The 16,256-nt window shown below is 38.4% G+C and overlaps 3 protein-coding genes across 4 annotated transcripts in view; 1 reads left to right on the top strand and 2 right to left on the bottom strand.

The window, feature by feature from the left end:
- Nucleotides 1-214: 214 nt before the first annotated feature.
- cldn33b (claudin 33b) lies at nt 215-2,396 on the top strand. The gene has a single exon (XM_053499068.1). It carries the CDS (start codon nt 404-406, stop codon nt 1,067-1,069), a length of 666 nt encoding a protein of 221 aa, XP_053355043.1. The 5' UTR covers nt 215-403; the 3' UTR covers nt 1,070-2,396.
- A 6,382-nt stretch (nt 2,397-8,778) lies between these two features.
- Nucleotides 8,779-14,038, bottom strand: cldn34a (claudin 34a). The gene is made up of 2 exons (XM_053497644.1): nt 12,686-14,038; nt 8,779-10,474 (listed from the first exon to the last, which is right to left on the bottom strand). Exon 2 carries the CDS (start codon nt 10,384-10,386, stop codon nt 9,646-9,648), a length of 741 nt encoding a protein of 246 aa, XP_053353619.1. The 5' UTR covers nt 10,387-10,474; nt 12,686-14,038; the 3' UTR covers nt 8,779-9,645.
- A 913-nt stretch (nt 14,039-14,951) lies between these two features.
- The window catches only part of shroom2a (shroom family member 2a), a 51,278-nt gene continuing 49,973 nt past the window's right edge, over nt 14,952-16,256 (bottom strand). For both annotated transcript variants that reach the window (XM_053498438.1, XM_053498437.1), the window contains one exon: nt 14,952-16,159. In XM_053498438.1, coding sequence (XP_053354413.1) covers nt 15,887-16,159 — 273 coding nt within the window. In that variant the 3' untranslated portion in view covers nt 14,952-15,886. The remainder of the gene's footprint in view (nt 16,160-16,256) is intronic.

Genomic DNA, 16,256 nt, shown 5'->3' on the forward strand with positions numbered 1-16,256 from the left:
TTATTATTATTATAGAATAATAATAATAATTATTATTATTATTATTTTTATTATTATTGTTGTTGTTGTTGTCTGTCTCTCTTTCTCTCTCTCTCTCTCTCTCTCTCTCTCACTCGCTCAATTTCTCTCTTTTGAGTTTGGAGGGCAGGGCTAAGTCACTGTCCCCTCTTTTGCCCATTCTCATTCACCTCCTCCTCTTCTTTCACCTCCTCCTTTTAGTGTTTTACCTCTCTAGTTGAGATGATATGTGCATTTTTGAGGCGAAACTGACCGGCTGTGAAGTAGTTGGAGTGGTCAGGACTAATTGGCTCAAAGACCCCTCTCTATTTCTCTCTCTGCCTGTGTCTCTCTCCTTAAACAAGAGCTCCAGAATTCTACCCAGACGTGAGGCCGGAGGAGTGCCATGTCGAATACGTGTTCCAGTACTCTGGAGCTGCTGGCTATGATTGTGGGGGTGGGGGCATCGCTTTGCTCACTTGCTGCTACACTCATGCCCAGTTGGCTGAGCCTCTCCACTGAGCTGCTGATTGTGGAGAGCTATGAGCGTGGCCTTTGGGAGTCTTGTGTGGTGCAGGAGGTGGCAGGTACTGAGTGCCGTGCCTTTGAAACCATTTTGGGTCTGTCGCAAAACATCACACTGGCGCGAATTTTCATGTGCATGTCAGACGCTATAGGACTCCTGGGCCTCCTGATTGCTGTCCCCGGTCTGAGACTGGTTAAAAGTTGTGGGGGGTCGCAGGGACGGCGAGTGAAGAATGGCCTCAAGATCACGGCAGGGGTGTTTGCCCTGACGGCTGGCATCCTTGTCCTCTATCCTGTCTCCAGTATCGCCCATGAGACAGTTTTGAAGTTCCATGACCACACCGTGCCTCATACTGTGCCTCGCTGGGAGTTTGGTGATGCATTGTTCGTCGGCTGGGCTGCAGGTTTGTTTCAGGTTGTCTCTGCAGTGTTGTTCTTCACCTCCTGTTGTGGATTAGAAGAGAACGAGATGCACTTTGTATACCAGCACCAGGAAAAGCTCGAGCCTGTCAACAGCCTGTCCAAAAAGCGTGTTGAGTATGTTTAACACGAGCCAAGAAATATTCTGTGTCAAGAAATATTCTCTAATGTGGCAGAACCGTTAAACTGATGAAATTTCCCTTATAATGTACACTGCTTTCACTTATATTTGGTTCAGCAGGTAACCTGTTTGATTAAATCTGTTGCTATGTAATATTTTTCACTGCACTCATATTAGTATTAGTTTTTTTTTTTTTTTTATTACTGTTATTATTATTAGCTGGTTTAAATCCATGCCCTTAAACTGCTTAAATATATGCATTTATGTTTTTTCTCAAGAGATATTTTCTGATTTTGATTTTCTGCTTGATTTAGCAGTTCATAGTGTGCAACAGTGCATCTAATAAAATTTTGGTGATATATTAAAAATGTACAATATTATAGTTTGATATTAACACTGACATATTTTTTGAGTGTATTTCTGTAGATACTGTCATATACCTAGATATTATACTTTTTTATTAGTCTACAATAATAATAAAATAAATAGGCAGGAAAACTGATTTTAAAAACCTCTTCATGTTAATTACGAATGCCGCTATTGTTAATAAGTGACTGGGAGAAAAAAATGGCAAACATTTCACAATAAACCACATGAAAATGGGTCACTAAATGTCAGATTTGGGCTAAATGCATGCACATCACTTAGCAAACTTGATACAGTGAAATCCCTACTGTGGATTTAGGACTTTCAGAGTTTAATAGAATCCAGTTGGACACTGGGGAATTTGCTGTGTACTTGTAGTACTTTGGAATAAGGTTACGGTTGTGCTTGAGTTTAATTGCAACTGATGGTCTCTCTGTACTGTATCAACAAGTAGATTAAGCTGTGTTTAATGAAGCCTCTAACGAACAGCATGTTCTAATGAGGAATGCCGAACAGAACCACCTTGCTGCCTCCTTTTTATGTTGATTACTCTGATATGACCTGGTTAAGAATTCAACTGCCCAGTTTATCCTGGAAGAAGAGAAAACTACAAGAGAAACTGAATGACTTGGCAAAGAAACATCTGGCTCATAAAATAATAATCACTTTTTCAGCCCATTTTCTTTACTAAGCTTTGAAATAACTGTATTGTTAAATGTGAGATTGAGAACGGTGGCTAAATAGCGGTACAATGATGTACAAGAAATGACTTAATACTAGTAATACTAGTTTGATTTTCACAGCACACATAAATTCTATATTTTGCATTACCCATACTGAAAAAATGAAGGAAACATCTGTCTCAATAATCACTGTATTAAAACACCTATCTACTCACTGCTAGTGTGTTATTATACATGTTTTTGCCCAATAAATCTTTTGTTTCTTGTACAAATAAACAGCACCATCTTTGCCTTGTGCTTTGTGTTTAAGCTAAAAAATATATATTGCAGATTATATTTCGAGTTATTTGTTTTCTTCTTGAGTTATCCTTTTTCTATCAGGGGGGAAGAAAATCCCAGCTGAGACCAAGCGTCATCAGACCACAAGACGCCAGATAAAAGGGTGGGTACACTTACAACTTCCTGTGATTCGAGAATAGATAAGAAGAGCCGCACAGCTATCGGGAACATAAACAGTCTTTTGAATTTGCCTCTGATTGCCGCTTATTCCCAGTGGAGGGAAACTGGGCATCTGCTGAGGAGGGGAAATGCATTTTCAACACATCATTATGAGATGCTTTTTAGAATGCAATTACAGGGAAGAAACTCACGAAAAAACAATCTGAAAAACAAATACAACCAGCACAGGCTGCTGTATTTGTGAAAACAGAATTGAAATGAATTGTTGCAACTGAAGCGTTGAATGCAAAGAACATATACAACAGACCTAGATGTAGTAAACACTCACTTTGTAATTTAAACCGTTAATCAATCTTACTCAGTCCTTGGGTCCATGTAATTCCAACCCAACCACAGCTCCACCCATACACATCTACACTACAGAGCGTCTCACCATGAAAGCTATTCTTACAGTGAATGAATGCGTAGAAGGCTACTAGAGGAGTGAAGGCAATCATTTAAAGTTTGCATCGCCTTAAACATTCATAAACTGGTCAGAAAAATGCCAGAACTGTAGAAATGTCCTTGTGACAAAACAGTGGTTTATGCATTGGACTGCGGTTTGGAAGGTCCCGGGTTCAAATCTCATGACCATCAAGTTGGGCCCTTGCCCATTAACTGCTCAGATGCATAATGAGAAAAATTTGTAAGTCGCCCTAAATAAGGGCGTTTGCCAAATGACTAAACATAAGCTACTATTAGAAAAGGGTTTTATGCAATAGTCAAATCTACATATGATTGCTGAATTTTAAATAGTATACTCTAAACACCATCAAACAAGTTTAAATCACTTTGATGACCCTCTGTTGTACGTAAGCAGCCAAATGAGCAAAGTTGTCTGTGCTTATACAGTAGAAGGAATGGCTTGTTGTTGTTCCCCAGTGTTAATCACAGTCGCACTAGGGAATCAGAGGCGCGTGTGAGCTCAGTAAGTATGATAAAGATGGCAGATAGCGCATTACACTGAGTGTATTACGCTGCCCTGTGGTGTCCCAGAGGAAGCACATGTTAGCCTTCACCCTCACCAGATGGTAATTGTTTTATGATGGGTTGGTGACCAAATTGGGGGGAAAATGTGGAAAAAAACATCAACATCATACAAACATGATGCCTTAGCTGATTGTGCCATGACTTGGCCTCAAATCTCTTGTGTGCTAATGATCTTTTCCATTTGTAAGGAAGTGTTGTTAATTTCCATGATTTATTTATTTTCAGTAAAAGTTTTATCATGCTTGCAGTGCATGCAGAACCTACCCTAAGAATGCTGGATGTAAATCAGGAATTCACATCTGACACTGTGCACCCACATCCCCATCAGCGGGCAATTTAGAGCCAATTTACATACTGGCATATTTTCAGGAAAATTTCATACCATCAATGCCAAAAAGAAGGTAGTTGTTGTTGTTTTAACTTCTGCTCATTAGTGGTCGCCAGATTGCCAGGTGCTCTTCCTGACACAACACTCCTATTTCTATTTGCACTTGGGACTGGCACTAAGGTACTGCAGCCCCATTGGCTTGAACTTGAGCCTGGGCCTGCCACATGGCACATGGCTGTGCCAAATGTAGTAACTTGTAGGAAATTATAAGGTTCTATATAATAAAATATTGGTTGAACATTTTTCATAATGTTTTTTCTTTTCTTTCAGCTTGGTAAATGCTTCACTTCTATAGACCATATCCATCCATCCATCCATCTAGAAACCATTGTAGTCCATCTAGGGACTGGAGAGGCCAATGGTGACCATTGTACTGTATTTATTCCCATTTTATGACTGTGGTAGGACCTCCAGTCAACACTACTGGCAATTTGGGAACGCCAGTTAGCCCAAACTGCATGTCTTTGCACTGTTGGATGAACCCGGAGTAGCTGGAGGAAACCCACCAAGCATGGGAATAACATGTTAACTCCATGCACATAGACCCTGAGCTGGGAATCAAAATCTATGCTAACCACTACACCACAGTGCGCCTACAGACCATATAGCCATAACATTACATCTCAAAGAAAAGTTCTACAAGCAGTACACTACAAAAGTTTTTCATGTGTGTAGAGACACATACCAATAGCATGGCGCTTCCAGTGGCACTTTTTACATGAGGTCACACACACACACACACTTAAAATATTTATTTTGAAAGGATATTCAATTTAAATATATAAATATATACTTTTAGAAATTTCATTATGCAAAAGATCTACCTAGCAAACATTTAGCCAATTGACAAATGAAATTTCTTTATTATGTGATCTAACATTTAGCCTAACATAACATTAGCTTGCTATTAAACTTGATCTGGTACTAAAGTCAGATTCCTACTGCTAGGTAACATCAGCTAAACAAACTAATCTAGCAGTTCACGTAGCCTAGCTAATTATTCCATATATGCCTGGAATTTCCTTTGGGATCAATAAAGTATCTGTCTATCTCTGCAGACAAATTCCACCAAAGATATCAGTCTTAACCCTTAGACACATTTATCTCTATCAGTGTGGTGACAGTAGACTGAAGGGACTGCCAAGAGTTAAAAAGTCATGCGCACAAGTCTTGCCTGGAATCTATTTAAATAAATATCGGTCAGATACAACATAATACATATGGTCAATATTACATGTACCATGTTCCATGAATCATGTACCATTAAGTAACTGTTAAGTTTCCTCAAATTCATACAGTACTAGAACTTTCTTAACATCAACACATCACACCCTTTTCTTTATTCTAGTTATTGATGATGACTGTAAAAGTAAACCTATGTATGTTATGTAAATAACCTATGTAACCCATAGTAAATGTGTAATCACTGGTTTATTGTATAGATCATAACATTTGTTATTTAAGTTTGATTTCGACTGAAGGAAAAATAATCAATGTTTAGGTAAAGTCAGACGGGTGAGGAATAAAGCAGAAAATAACTGAAGAACATATTTGTAAGACATATCACCTGTATTACATCGACTGATGTGATGTATTGATATGAATGTATTACAAATGCACACAGGCTGTTGTTTGTACTGCTATGGCGGCACGGTGGCTTCTCAACTCCAGGCTTGAAGGTTCGATTCTCTCCTCAGGACTGTGTGCTTGGAGACTGTGTCGCATGTTCTCCCCATGCTTGGTGGGTTTCCTCTGGGTACTTCGGTTTTCTCCTACTGTACGGACATGCGGCGTAGGCTAATTGGAATTTCCGAATTTTCTTTAGGGTGTACAGTAAATGAGCAAGTGTGTGAATGCCTGTGCCCTGCACTGGAGTGGATGTCCAGGATGTACCATGTCCTGCTCCTAGAGTGCCCTTAAAGCTACCATCACCCACCCCCCACCCCCAAAACCCTGTACAGCAGGGGTGTCTAACTGGATCCAGTAGGGTCCATGAAGGTGCAGGCTTTCATTCAAACCAAGCAGAAGCTAAAACTTATAGTCTGTTGAAAGCATCCAAAAAATACTAATTAAACAGGCATGACTTCTGCTTGGGTGCCTGCACCAGTTACGGATTTTGAAATAAAATACTATACATTTATACTATATATTATGGGTTGTAGAATTTAAGACACTAATAGTAGCACATGGGTGGCACGGTGGCTTAGTGGTTAGCACCGTCGCTTTGTACCTCCAGGTCCCAGGTCCAATTCGAATCTGAGTCGAGTCTGTGTGCGTGGAGTTTTCATGTTCTCCCTGTGCTAGGTGGGTTTTCTCCAGGTACTCCAGTTTCCTCCCAGTCTAAAGACATGCAGATTAGGCTAACTGGTGTTCCCAAATTGCCCATAGTGTGTAAATAAGTCTGTAAATGTTGAACAGAGGTCCAACCACAGTCATACAAAATAGAAAAAATACAGTGGTCACACTGGCCTCCACAGTCTCTAGTTGGACTCAATAGGTTCGTTCCTGGATGGTTGGATGGAATAGCATTTAAAGACGTACATTAGTTGGGTCAAGCAAAAAATTATTATACGGTATGTATTTAGAACTGACCTGAAAGTAAAAGTGGGCTTGGAAAATATTAGTTTTCTTTTTTATGTTAACTTTACCATTATGCCTCAGAAACATTAGAGAAGATGAGAAACTAGATTTTTTTTTTTTTTTTACATTTCAAATATCTAACAACAAAGAGGAATTTTAGGACATATTTATTCAGTTTCTGAACTTTTATGGTTTATCAGCAAAAATCACTCAAGTTCTTATTGAGGGTTAAAGAGATGACCCATGGGGCTTTCTGGAAAAGTTTCTTATCTGCATGATGGAATAAGCCATGGAACTATGTCTCAAAACATGATTTTTTTTTCTTCCCAAATCAAGGAACCATTGTTTATAGTTGATGAAATTATCCAACTGATTATATTTAATCGGATCTTTTTATTTATTTATTTATTTATTTATTTATTTTTGGCTATCTGCCTTCTTTTCTGATATATAAAATTTTTCTGTGGCATTCTTTTGGAACAATAATGTTTGAAAATGTTTGAAAATATTGTTTAATCCGAAAGTAATACAATTAGACATATTGAATGTATTAATTATTATGTTATCCAAGACCCTTGAATACAAAATCACCTTAAATCTACAAGCAATAATTCCCCTTTATCATGTAATCAGAAGGATTATCTGTTTTATATAAAGGGAAAATCATGTAATTCACATTGGGGATTTATGATTGAATTGTTGTAATAATAATAATAAGATTAAGTCATGCAAAGCAGCAATAAAATACAGTAATAAGGGATGGTCCCATGCTGTGAGGTAATGACAAAGTTCATTCCAGTCCTAGCAGGAGACACAAAAGCCTCCAGTTCAAGGTAGAAAGCATTTTATCCCTCTGCTCACAAATCAGCTGAACTTAACCCTGAGTTACATGAGGGAAAGTCGACAGTAGATGAGTGGTTTAGTTCCATTGCCTCTGCGCATAAGATTATGGTCAGATAAACATCATGATTTTAAACAAGCCCATATCACTAAACACCACCACAAACCAGCGGTTGGCAATGACGTGGAGATATGTGGGCTGGGAGCCAAACCCAAAACAAGCTTCTAATTACTGTAGTACTGGCACAATCATACAAACATGGTTACAGATAGGAGATTTATTACAATAACAGGAGCAATTAAACCAAACAACTTTATTGCAATTATGATAAAAGGGGTAGAACTTGTAGAACTATTATCCTACTTGGCTGTGCAAACAATTGTCATAAACAGAATAACAACATAAGAATGGAATTAAGGTTATAAGATCTGGGGCAACTTCACCTACAGTGTCACTGCATTTTCTTTATTATTATGAGGAGTACTTTAAATGTACACAAGTACACAACCTGGTGCTACACCAGTGCTAACCACTGTGTTCCTGCACAAGGGTCAAGGGTTCGAGTCCCGCCTCAGGCCTGTGTGCTTGACCAGAGTGCTAACCACTACGCCATTGTGCCGCCTAGTTGTTTAATTATATATATATCTCGATCTGACTGTTCACTTGCTGCATGATATGACAGGTGCTACTGTAACAAGATCACTCATCGTTTATACCGCTTTGTCCTGTCTTCAGGGTCAAACACACATACACACACACTACGGGCATATTAGTCGCCAGTTAGTTTAATCTGAATGTCTTTGGACTGTGGGTGGAAACCGGCGTACCCGGAGAAAATCCACCAAGCACAAGGAGAACATGCAAACTCCATGCACACAGAGACGGGAATCGAACCCAGACCCTGGAGGTGCAAGGTGACAGTGCTAACCGCTTCACTACTGTGCTGCCCTGTTAGAAGATAAACACGGTTATTTATTTTATCTATCAGTGATTTTTAAGTCTTTTCTGTAAGTGATACCGGATTTAGTAAAGTCTTTTAGCTAGCAAAATAGATACATTCTTCTTTAATTGGACAATGAGTGCATTATTCTATAAAGTAATGTGAACATTTGTTACATTATTAATGTTATCACCACCATTTTGACATATCACCATAGTTTAACAATAATCCCATCCAAAAGTTGATAATTTTTCAATAACAGCAAGTCACGAAGTGTTTGTTTTTTTCATCTTACACAACAGCATTGACCAGCAATGAACATTCTTAATTTATAAAAGAATGACACTGCACACTTTTTCTGTTTAAAGTTAAATTTAATGTTGTGGAAAATCCATAACATAACATAACATAACATAACATAACATAACATAACATAACATAACATAACATAACATAACATAACATAACATAAAATCCATAACTAATCCACCTTAGTTACTGTTATCACTTACAGCATGTGAGAGCTGCTACAATCAGTAATTTCCCTCCGTCTCTCTTTTCTTTCCTCAAAGTTAGTAGGATGACAAATAAACCCCACAGCTCATTGGTGTGAAAATGTACATTCAGAAAACTTTTTAAAAACTTTTACAGTATAGATTTAATCCGTTGCTGTATTTAAGTTCAACTTTCATCGTCATTAGACGGAAAAAACAAAGAGGATGTTTTAGTTCTGTTAAATCAATCTCTTCTGCACGATGCTGCACATCCGGTAATTTTGCGGCACAGAAGCTCTGAAAGTGCTAAAAGCCACTTTAATAGACAAAACAAAATGTCAAATCGCTAAAACAAGCGAATTAATCAAATAACCATGATGCAAGAAAGGCCAGATTTTCTGAGTGTGCATTGCATATCTAATGCATGATGCTGCTTGCTTATTATTGGACATAGTGTACGGATAAGACCATAATCAGAAGAAGGAGATGATGAGGATCACAGGCATATATTTATAGTTCTGTCCTGTGGTACACTGTCTTATCCTGTGTGATCTCCATTTATCTCTAAGGGGTTGATGGCCTTGCGTAAAGCCACGATCATCCGATCAGAAGGCCAACGTCTTAAGCACTGAGTTACCCCTGCCCTATATCTCATGTCTAGTGCCATATAAAGCACATAGCATATCTCATGTCTAGTGACAGATAAAATGTGGGAGAAAGTGGAATGTAGTCTGACGTGGACTGGTTGGTAAATGTAAGGTAAACATGTTTAAAAAGCATTGAAGTCGAAATGTCCAGGACATTACAGCTTGTCCTCTACCTTGAATCCTGGGTTATCTGTTCCTTCTCTCCTACTATTAGTGCCCATGGCAGCAGTTCTAAGGTTTTTGGTACCTCTGTTTGTCTCCTTAGATCCCTCAACTTTGTGCTTTTTGGATTTATGCATTTGCCTGTAGGACAGGAAGATCAGGCCACTTATAATAAGCAGGATAGAGGACCCAATTCCTGTTATGATGCCCAGGCCCAGCTCCTGTTTATACGGTGCAGGAGGTAGAAGAAACTCTGGCGGGAAATCAATCGTATGATTCTGCAGCACCGAAGTCACATTCCAAAAAACAGGAATCAGCGTGCACGTCGCGGTGAGGAAATACAAAGCGCCTGCTGATAAGAAGAAAAATCTGACCTGCCCTTCATCGATGCTGAAGTAGGCGAGTCTTACGGCGTATCCTGCAAACAGGTTTGCAGCAATTCCAACCGGGATGGCCGTCATACACAGCACCTGCGCTGCAGCAATCTCCAGGGGAATGAAAGAGTCTTTGATGTTCATGCGTCCACAAACCTTAGCCTGGTCCAGGACGTTGCTATAAAAACAAGCCCTCCAGATGCCAACCCAGGCCGTGCCAGAGGTGATAACGGACACGTCGTCCACATACCACACTCTCCAGTCATCCACTCCACTGGTGGCAGCTGTCAGGATCAATCCCAGTACTGCCAGCACCAAACCAAAGAGCTGCCAATGGGCCGTGTGGACCAGGTAGATCATCGTTTGGGTACATAAACCAGAACTTAGTCAGTGATGTCTGTAAACGTTGCGTCATGTAGCCTTCTGAAACATTCTGTCATTGGGCTACCTATGAACAAAATATCAGAATCACTGTCAAACATAAAGTGTAGCTACATTTACAGTAAGTGGCAAAGGTTGAAGACCTCAAATATATAAATATGAGTACTGTATGTTAAAGTATGTTGACATTTGCTATTTGGTGCTGTATTTTAGTGTGATGTCACAAGGGGCCATTGGTATTGTTTGTGCACTTACAATGGTGTTTATTAATAATAATAATAATAATAATAATAATAATGACATCATCAAAACCTTAAACATAAAGTATAATTATTAGCTCTTGTTTCAGTGATGTTTAAGACCAGATGCAATACAGACATAGAGGAGATACTGTAGAAATGGTGGATTGTACAGTATATCCCAGAATGCAATGCTGATACTGTACACTGTGCAACACGCTTTTAAACACATTTAAAGCAGTAGGTCCGTTCGACTACTTAGAGATCAACAAGAGAACAAGCATGATGGCATTTGGCGGTGATATCAGCATGAAAGATGATTGAATGCGGGCGGGTTTAAACAAAGTGTACTAGTGAAGACTTGAAAAGCTCGAAAACTGTTGCCGGAGCTATTATCAGCAGGCAGTCGAATTGCATTGTGGGTAAAGCGGGAAAACCAGCATGTTGAAAAAAAATGCATAACCACAAATTCAAGTCAGAATTTGGCTGAAAAGTAAATCTTAGTTGACTGAAGATCAACTTTTAATTGTAAGGAATGATAAGCAACGATTTTTTTTTCTTAAAGGATAATAACAGAACTTTGCTTTAATGTGAAAAAACATTGAAAACATTGATACAAGAAATATCAGGAGAAAATTTATAAAACATAGACAGGGATAAAAAAAAAAAAAAGCTGTGCATGCATGAGTCTGGCTAAGTATAACAAAAGTTAGTCAATCTTTCGGCTGCTCCCGTTGAGGGGTCGCCATAGCGGTCCATTTGATCAACAAGGTGCTAAAAGCGGAGCTAAGGAGAAATACGTCAGTAAAATGTCAATTACTTTAAATAGCTCTACTACAAGAGTCAACAGACCCCTACGGGAAGACCTGCAATAACCACTGAAGAATAGCCATAATATTAAAACCACTACCTAATATTCTATAGGTCCCCGCGGTGCCATTAAAACAGCTAGGACCCAACAAGACATGGGCACCAAGGGGTTAGCAGCTGGTTAGCAAGTCCAGTAAATTTTGAAGTGGGACCTTCAGAGATCTGACTTGTTTGTCAAACGCATCCCAGACATGCTCTACACAAGGGATGTTCATGAAATGGCTTATAAATGAAGGCATAAAACTGATTGACATTTACAGAAGACTTCAGGCACAAAGGGACTCTTAAACGCAGTAAAACATTTGAATTTGCAAAAGCTTTAAAGAATGTCTGTGAATGGCAATCTCCACTGAGGAAGCTTGGAGCTCACTGCAGTTCCCATGAACATTTAACAACTGGAATACCCGATGCTTAAAATCTTGGGAGCCCATAACAGTGTTGCTGGATCATTAGTTGTTCCTCTTTCGTCAACTAGTCGTAAATGCTAACAATTGCATAATGAGAACCCCGTGCAAGACCTGCTGCTTTGGATATGCTCTTACCTAGTCGTCTAGACATGACTTAGACCTGTCCTTTTTTCTTATTTTACACAAAGTGCACTTATAGTCAATAATGCTGCTGTTCATTAACTTGCAGATGTTACTCGAGGATGGTATTGATTGTAAAATGCACAACTTATCCTAGTTATTAACAAAAATTACAGGAAGAATATTAACGTTCACTTACCAGAGATCCCATCCTGTTACTTTATACTCCTTACTGTCATGTGACACTACGACTGACTATAATTAACCAAGGAAAGCCACAAATGATCACATACAGTGGGTCTACGTGTCATATAAAGCTTCGTGTCTAAAATGCTCAAGAAATTCATAGTCCATTAAGCAATAGTCTTACTCAAACCTAGCAATCTGCAGCAAAAATTATGAAGAGTGGGAACCAATAAAAAAAAAAAAAAACATTTTTAATAAGTCTTATTATGTGACACATTTGTTGGCCATGGAGACCTTGAATAAAAGCTTCTAGCTGTATTTAATGTAACAGATGATTATATCAAACCACCGAACGTAATTTTACTAAAAACCCAACTTTGTTTGGCAAATTTCATTAAAAGATTATTACAATTAAAAGACAAAAAACAAACAACAGTCAATAAAAGAGACTTTTACCTTAGCAAATTTCAAGGTCTGGTGTGACAAAAGCCGCACATTCATAACACAACAGATCACGTCTCAATCGATTCTGAACTGGAAATGAACTTAAGTCACGCAAATCACCACCCTGACTTGGCATGTAAAGATTAGAAGTGTAGTTAATGATTAATCATCACATTCACTAAAGCCAAGCAGGTAAGGAATTGCTCAGCCCCATCACTTTTAGACGATCAGGGTGGTTTCCACTTATCCTTGAATTCATTTCTCTTTTGTAACATTATGTATTTTTCTGAGAAAGACTCAAGTCAAATACTGAGAAAGGTCAAGGAGGACTTTCTCCAAGCGTGTCTTGTGTGAGATATACTTTTATTGCACACTCCACTATTTTGAGCAAATGAAACCTTGAACCTACTGAAATAGAAGTGATGCAACATTTAAAGCTTTAAAGCTGATACACAGGTTACTGGCTTGATGAAGGAAAGCATGTGACTTGCTTATCAAGAATGCACTGGACCTATTTAGGACTTTTTCAGAAAAAAAAATCCAAAATAAAGGTTTATCGCATTGTTACTCTGAGCATCATGTTAACAGGAATTACAAAATAAATTGTGGTATCTACAGTATATCCCTGGGTGGGAGGACAACCTTGTATCTTGAGAAATGCCTTAATTTTTCATGGCAAAGCTTCAACAAAGTGCTGAAAACATTGTTTAGAGGTTTTGGTATGATACCATGAGGTCTTTTCTGCAGATTTATTGGTTGCACTCCATCCCAAAGGTGATTGAATTGAGATCTGGTGACTTTGTAGACCATTTGACTACGGTGAACTTATTGTCATGTTCAAGAAACCAATTTGAAATGGTTTTAGCTTTGTGACGGCACATTATCCTCATGGACATGGTCAACGATATACTCAGAGAGGCCCAAAGTGTGCATGGAAAATACCCCCAGCTCCATTACACCATCGCTGGTAGGCTGAATCCATGCTTTCATGCTGTTTACGGGAAAAGGTCACAGCAGAAATCAAGACTCAGCAGCTCAAGCAATGGTTTTGCACTTTTGGTCTCTATTCCCTCTATCATGGACATCTAGACCACATGCTTCATTCGTAAAACCATCTGCATTGTGGCTGATCAGACACACCCCTTACACACACTTTTCACCCATTCTGCCATCTGGGAAAAGGTACCAAAGCAATCGGGCCCTCGCATCCAGACTGTGTAACAGTTTCTTTCCACTAGCTATCAGACTCTTCAATAAAACGGGACTGGACTGATAAACACACTCAGTTAAACACAATGACCGTAATCCAACAGAACTGGACTGATACACATTCTCTCAAACAATCATCTCATAATTTTACACACCAACCTGCTCAACTGTTTTTCTTTTGCACAATATGAGGCTATTTGCACAAGAACTTTTTCTTTTCTGCTACTCCAACACAAAATGTTTACTGCATTTGAGATCTTATGGACAATTTATATGCTTTACCTCAATTCAGCTGTGTACTGGTCGCTGTTACATCATCACAGTGAATTGCAATGTGTCGTGTTGTAACTCATTTGTACTATTGCACATTATTTTGTATTTTTGTATAGTTCTTAGCTAGTTTTATTTAATTATGTGACGTTAATTTGTTGTCTAAGGTAGTTTGATTAATGTATGTTGTATATTCATGTTGTACGGTACGTAGCACCTTGGTTTTGGAGGTTTTATCTGAAAATCCCAATAGTTCAGCAGTTTCAGAAATACTCACACAAGCCTGGCTGGCAACAACCAAGTTTAAGGTGACTTAAATGATCTTTCATCGCCATTCTTTTGTTTGGTTTGAAATTTAGCCTTTTTTTTTTTTTTTTATACTTGACCACATGCCTAAATGCATTGTGTTGCAACCGTGGGATTCACAGACTAAAGATTTCCATTAACAAGCAGTTAAAGAGATGTGTCTAATGAAGTGGCTGGTAAGTACATATGCCAGTATACCAAAATTACAATAGTATTTTTGTACATTATACATTGTTATAATTAACTACAAGGTCTTATATACTCATGAATAAACTCATTTTAAAAGACACCAAAAATATTTCTGATATGCAAGCTACAGTATAACGTATGCAGCAGCAAGTAATAGAGATTAGACCTATATATGTATTTTTTTTCAATGTGTAAAACTTTTCACCAGACACTATTGCATGGTCTGGATTTCTAGTTTAAACAACTGACTTAAAAAAAAAAAAAAAAAAAAAAATCGGCAAAAAACATCACTCAAGAGACGACATAGAGCAAAAGGCATTCAGTAATTTATAGACATGCACTTAATTCTCGGAGAGAAAATTGTAATTCTCAGGTAGTCCCTCAAGCACATTACAAAAAGCAGGCATTGACGTGGCTCTAAATCCAAACATTATACTTTACTGCATATTTCTATTTCTTTATAAAAACGCATAAAATCTAAAAGGAATGTTTTCTGTCTAAGATCAAGTAAGTGAAAGGGTAAATACTAACATATTCTAGTCTTATTTACAGATTTAAAAGTCTACAATAAATTACTAAAAACAATATGAAATTGTTTTAGATGTGACAAGAGCAAGGACTGATGACATGAAATTATGCACCATTATCAAAAACCAGCATTTCACATCAGCATTTCAGCATTGACAGACAAAATTATGTTTTTTTTTTTTTTTTTATATATATATATATATATATATTGAAGAAGATTTAAGAATATACGCAGTGAATTGTCATGTTAGTGTCTTCTATGTGTATGCTAGTGTAAAGGATGAGTAGAAAGTGGTTTGTACCATGTCGTCAAGGGAAATGTAACCATCTTCCACTGCCCACTAGTGGTCAAAACGCATAATTACAGAAACATTGGATACTGAAAGAGTAACTGGGACAAAGCTGGGGTAACACATGAGATAAACGGTTTCAGGGTCTTAAGTTACGATAAGCGCTTTGAAATTTTCATTTCATTCAGTACAGAATAGTTTATATCACAATAATCAGAATAATCACACAGTATTAAGTGATAACGATGCAGCCCCAAAGTTGGGTGTGGTTCTAAAACATAAAAAAAACAGTGGTATGGCTCTGAGCAAGAGCAAAAACACTGGCAGCGTCAGGGTCTCAGCAATGCCAGAGTCCAAATAAATCTGTTCTGACTTTGAAATCTGGACACACTATCACTTTACACTGTAAAGTCCACTTGTCTCAGTAGTGTGACCTCTGATCCAGAGGCAAACTGTCCATAAGACACTTGAGCTGCTCCTCGCCGAGCTTGATCTTATCCTCCAGTTTGCGCTGCTCGATGATGAGGGCCGACTTCATCTTGACGAAGTGCTCGTAATCGGCCAGGTTCTCCTCCTGCAGGTGGCTGGCCAGGATGTCGTAGACGACGCGTTCACGTCGGTCCAGGTTGTCCTTTAGCTCCTTGGCGTCCTCGTGCTGACGGATCAACAGCTTGCGTTTATCCATCAACGTGCGCTGTAGAGGCAACAGTGGAATGATCAGGAGTTTTTAGGAGGGAAAAAAAACCTAAAATATTAAAATCTATCCACCATAAATCTCTAAAATGATTAAG

Source organism: Clarias gariepinus, chromosome 6, assembly GCF_024256425.1.
Source record: "Clarias gariepinus isolate MV-2021 ecotype Netherlands chromosome 6, CGAR_prim_01v2, whole genome shotgun sequence".
NCBI classification, from domain to species: domain Eukaryota; kingdom Metazoa; phylum Chordata; class Actinopteri; order Siluriformes; family Clariidae; genus Clarias; species Clarias gariepinus.

Excerpts from the sequence above, each read along its gene's own strand:
- cldn34a (XM_053497644.1), bottom strand. The coding sequence starts at position 10,386 with ATGATCTACCTGGTCCACACGGCCCATTGGCAGCTCTTTGGTTTGGTG.
- cldn33b (XM_053499068.1), top strand. The coding sequence starts at position 404 with ATGTCGAATACGTGTTCCAGTACTCTGGAGCTGCTGGCTATGATTGTG.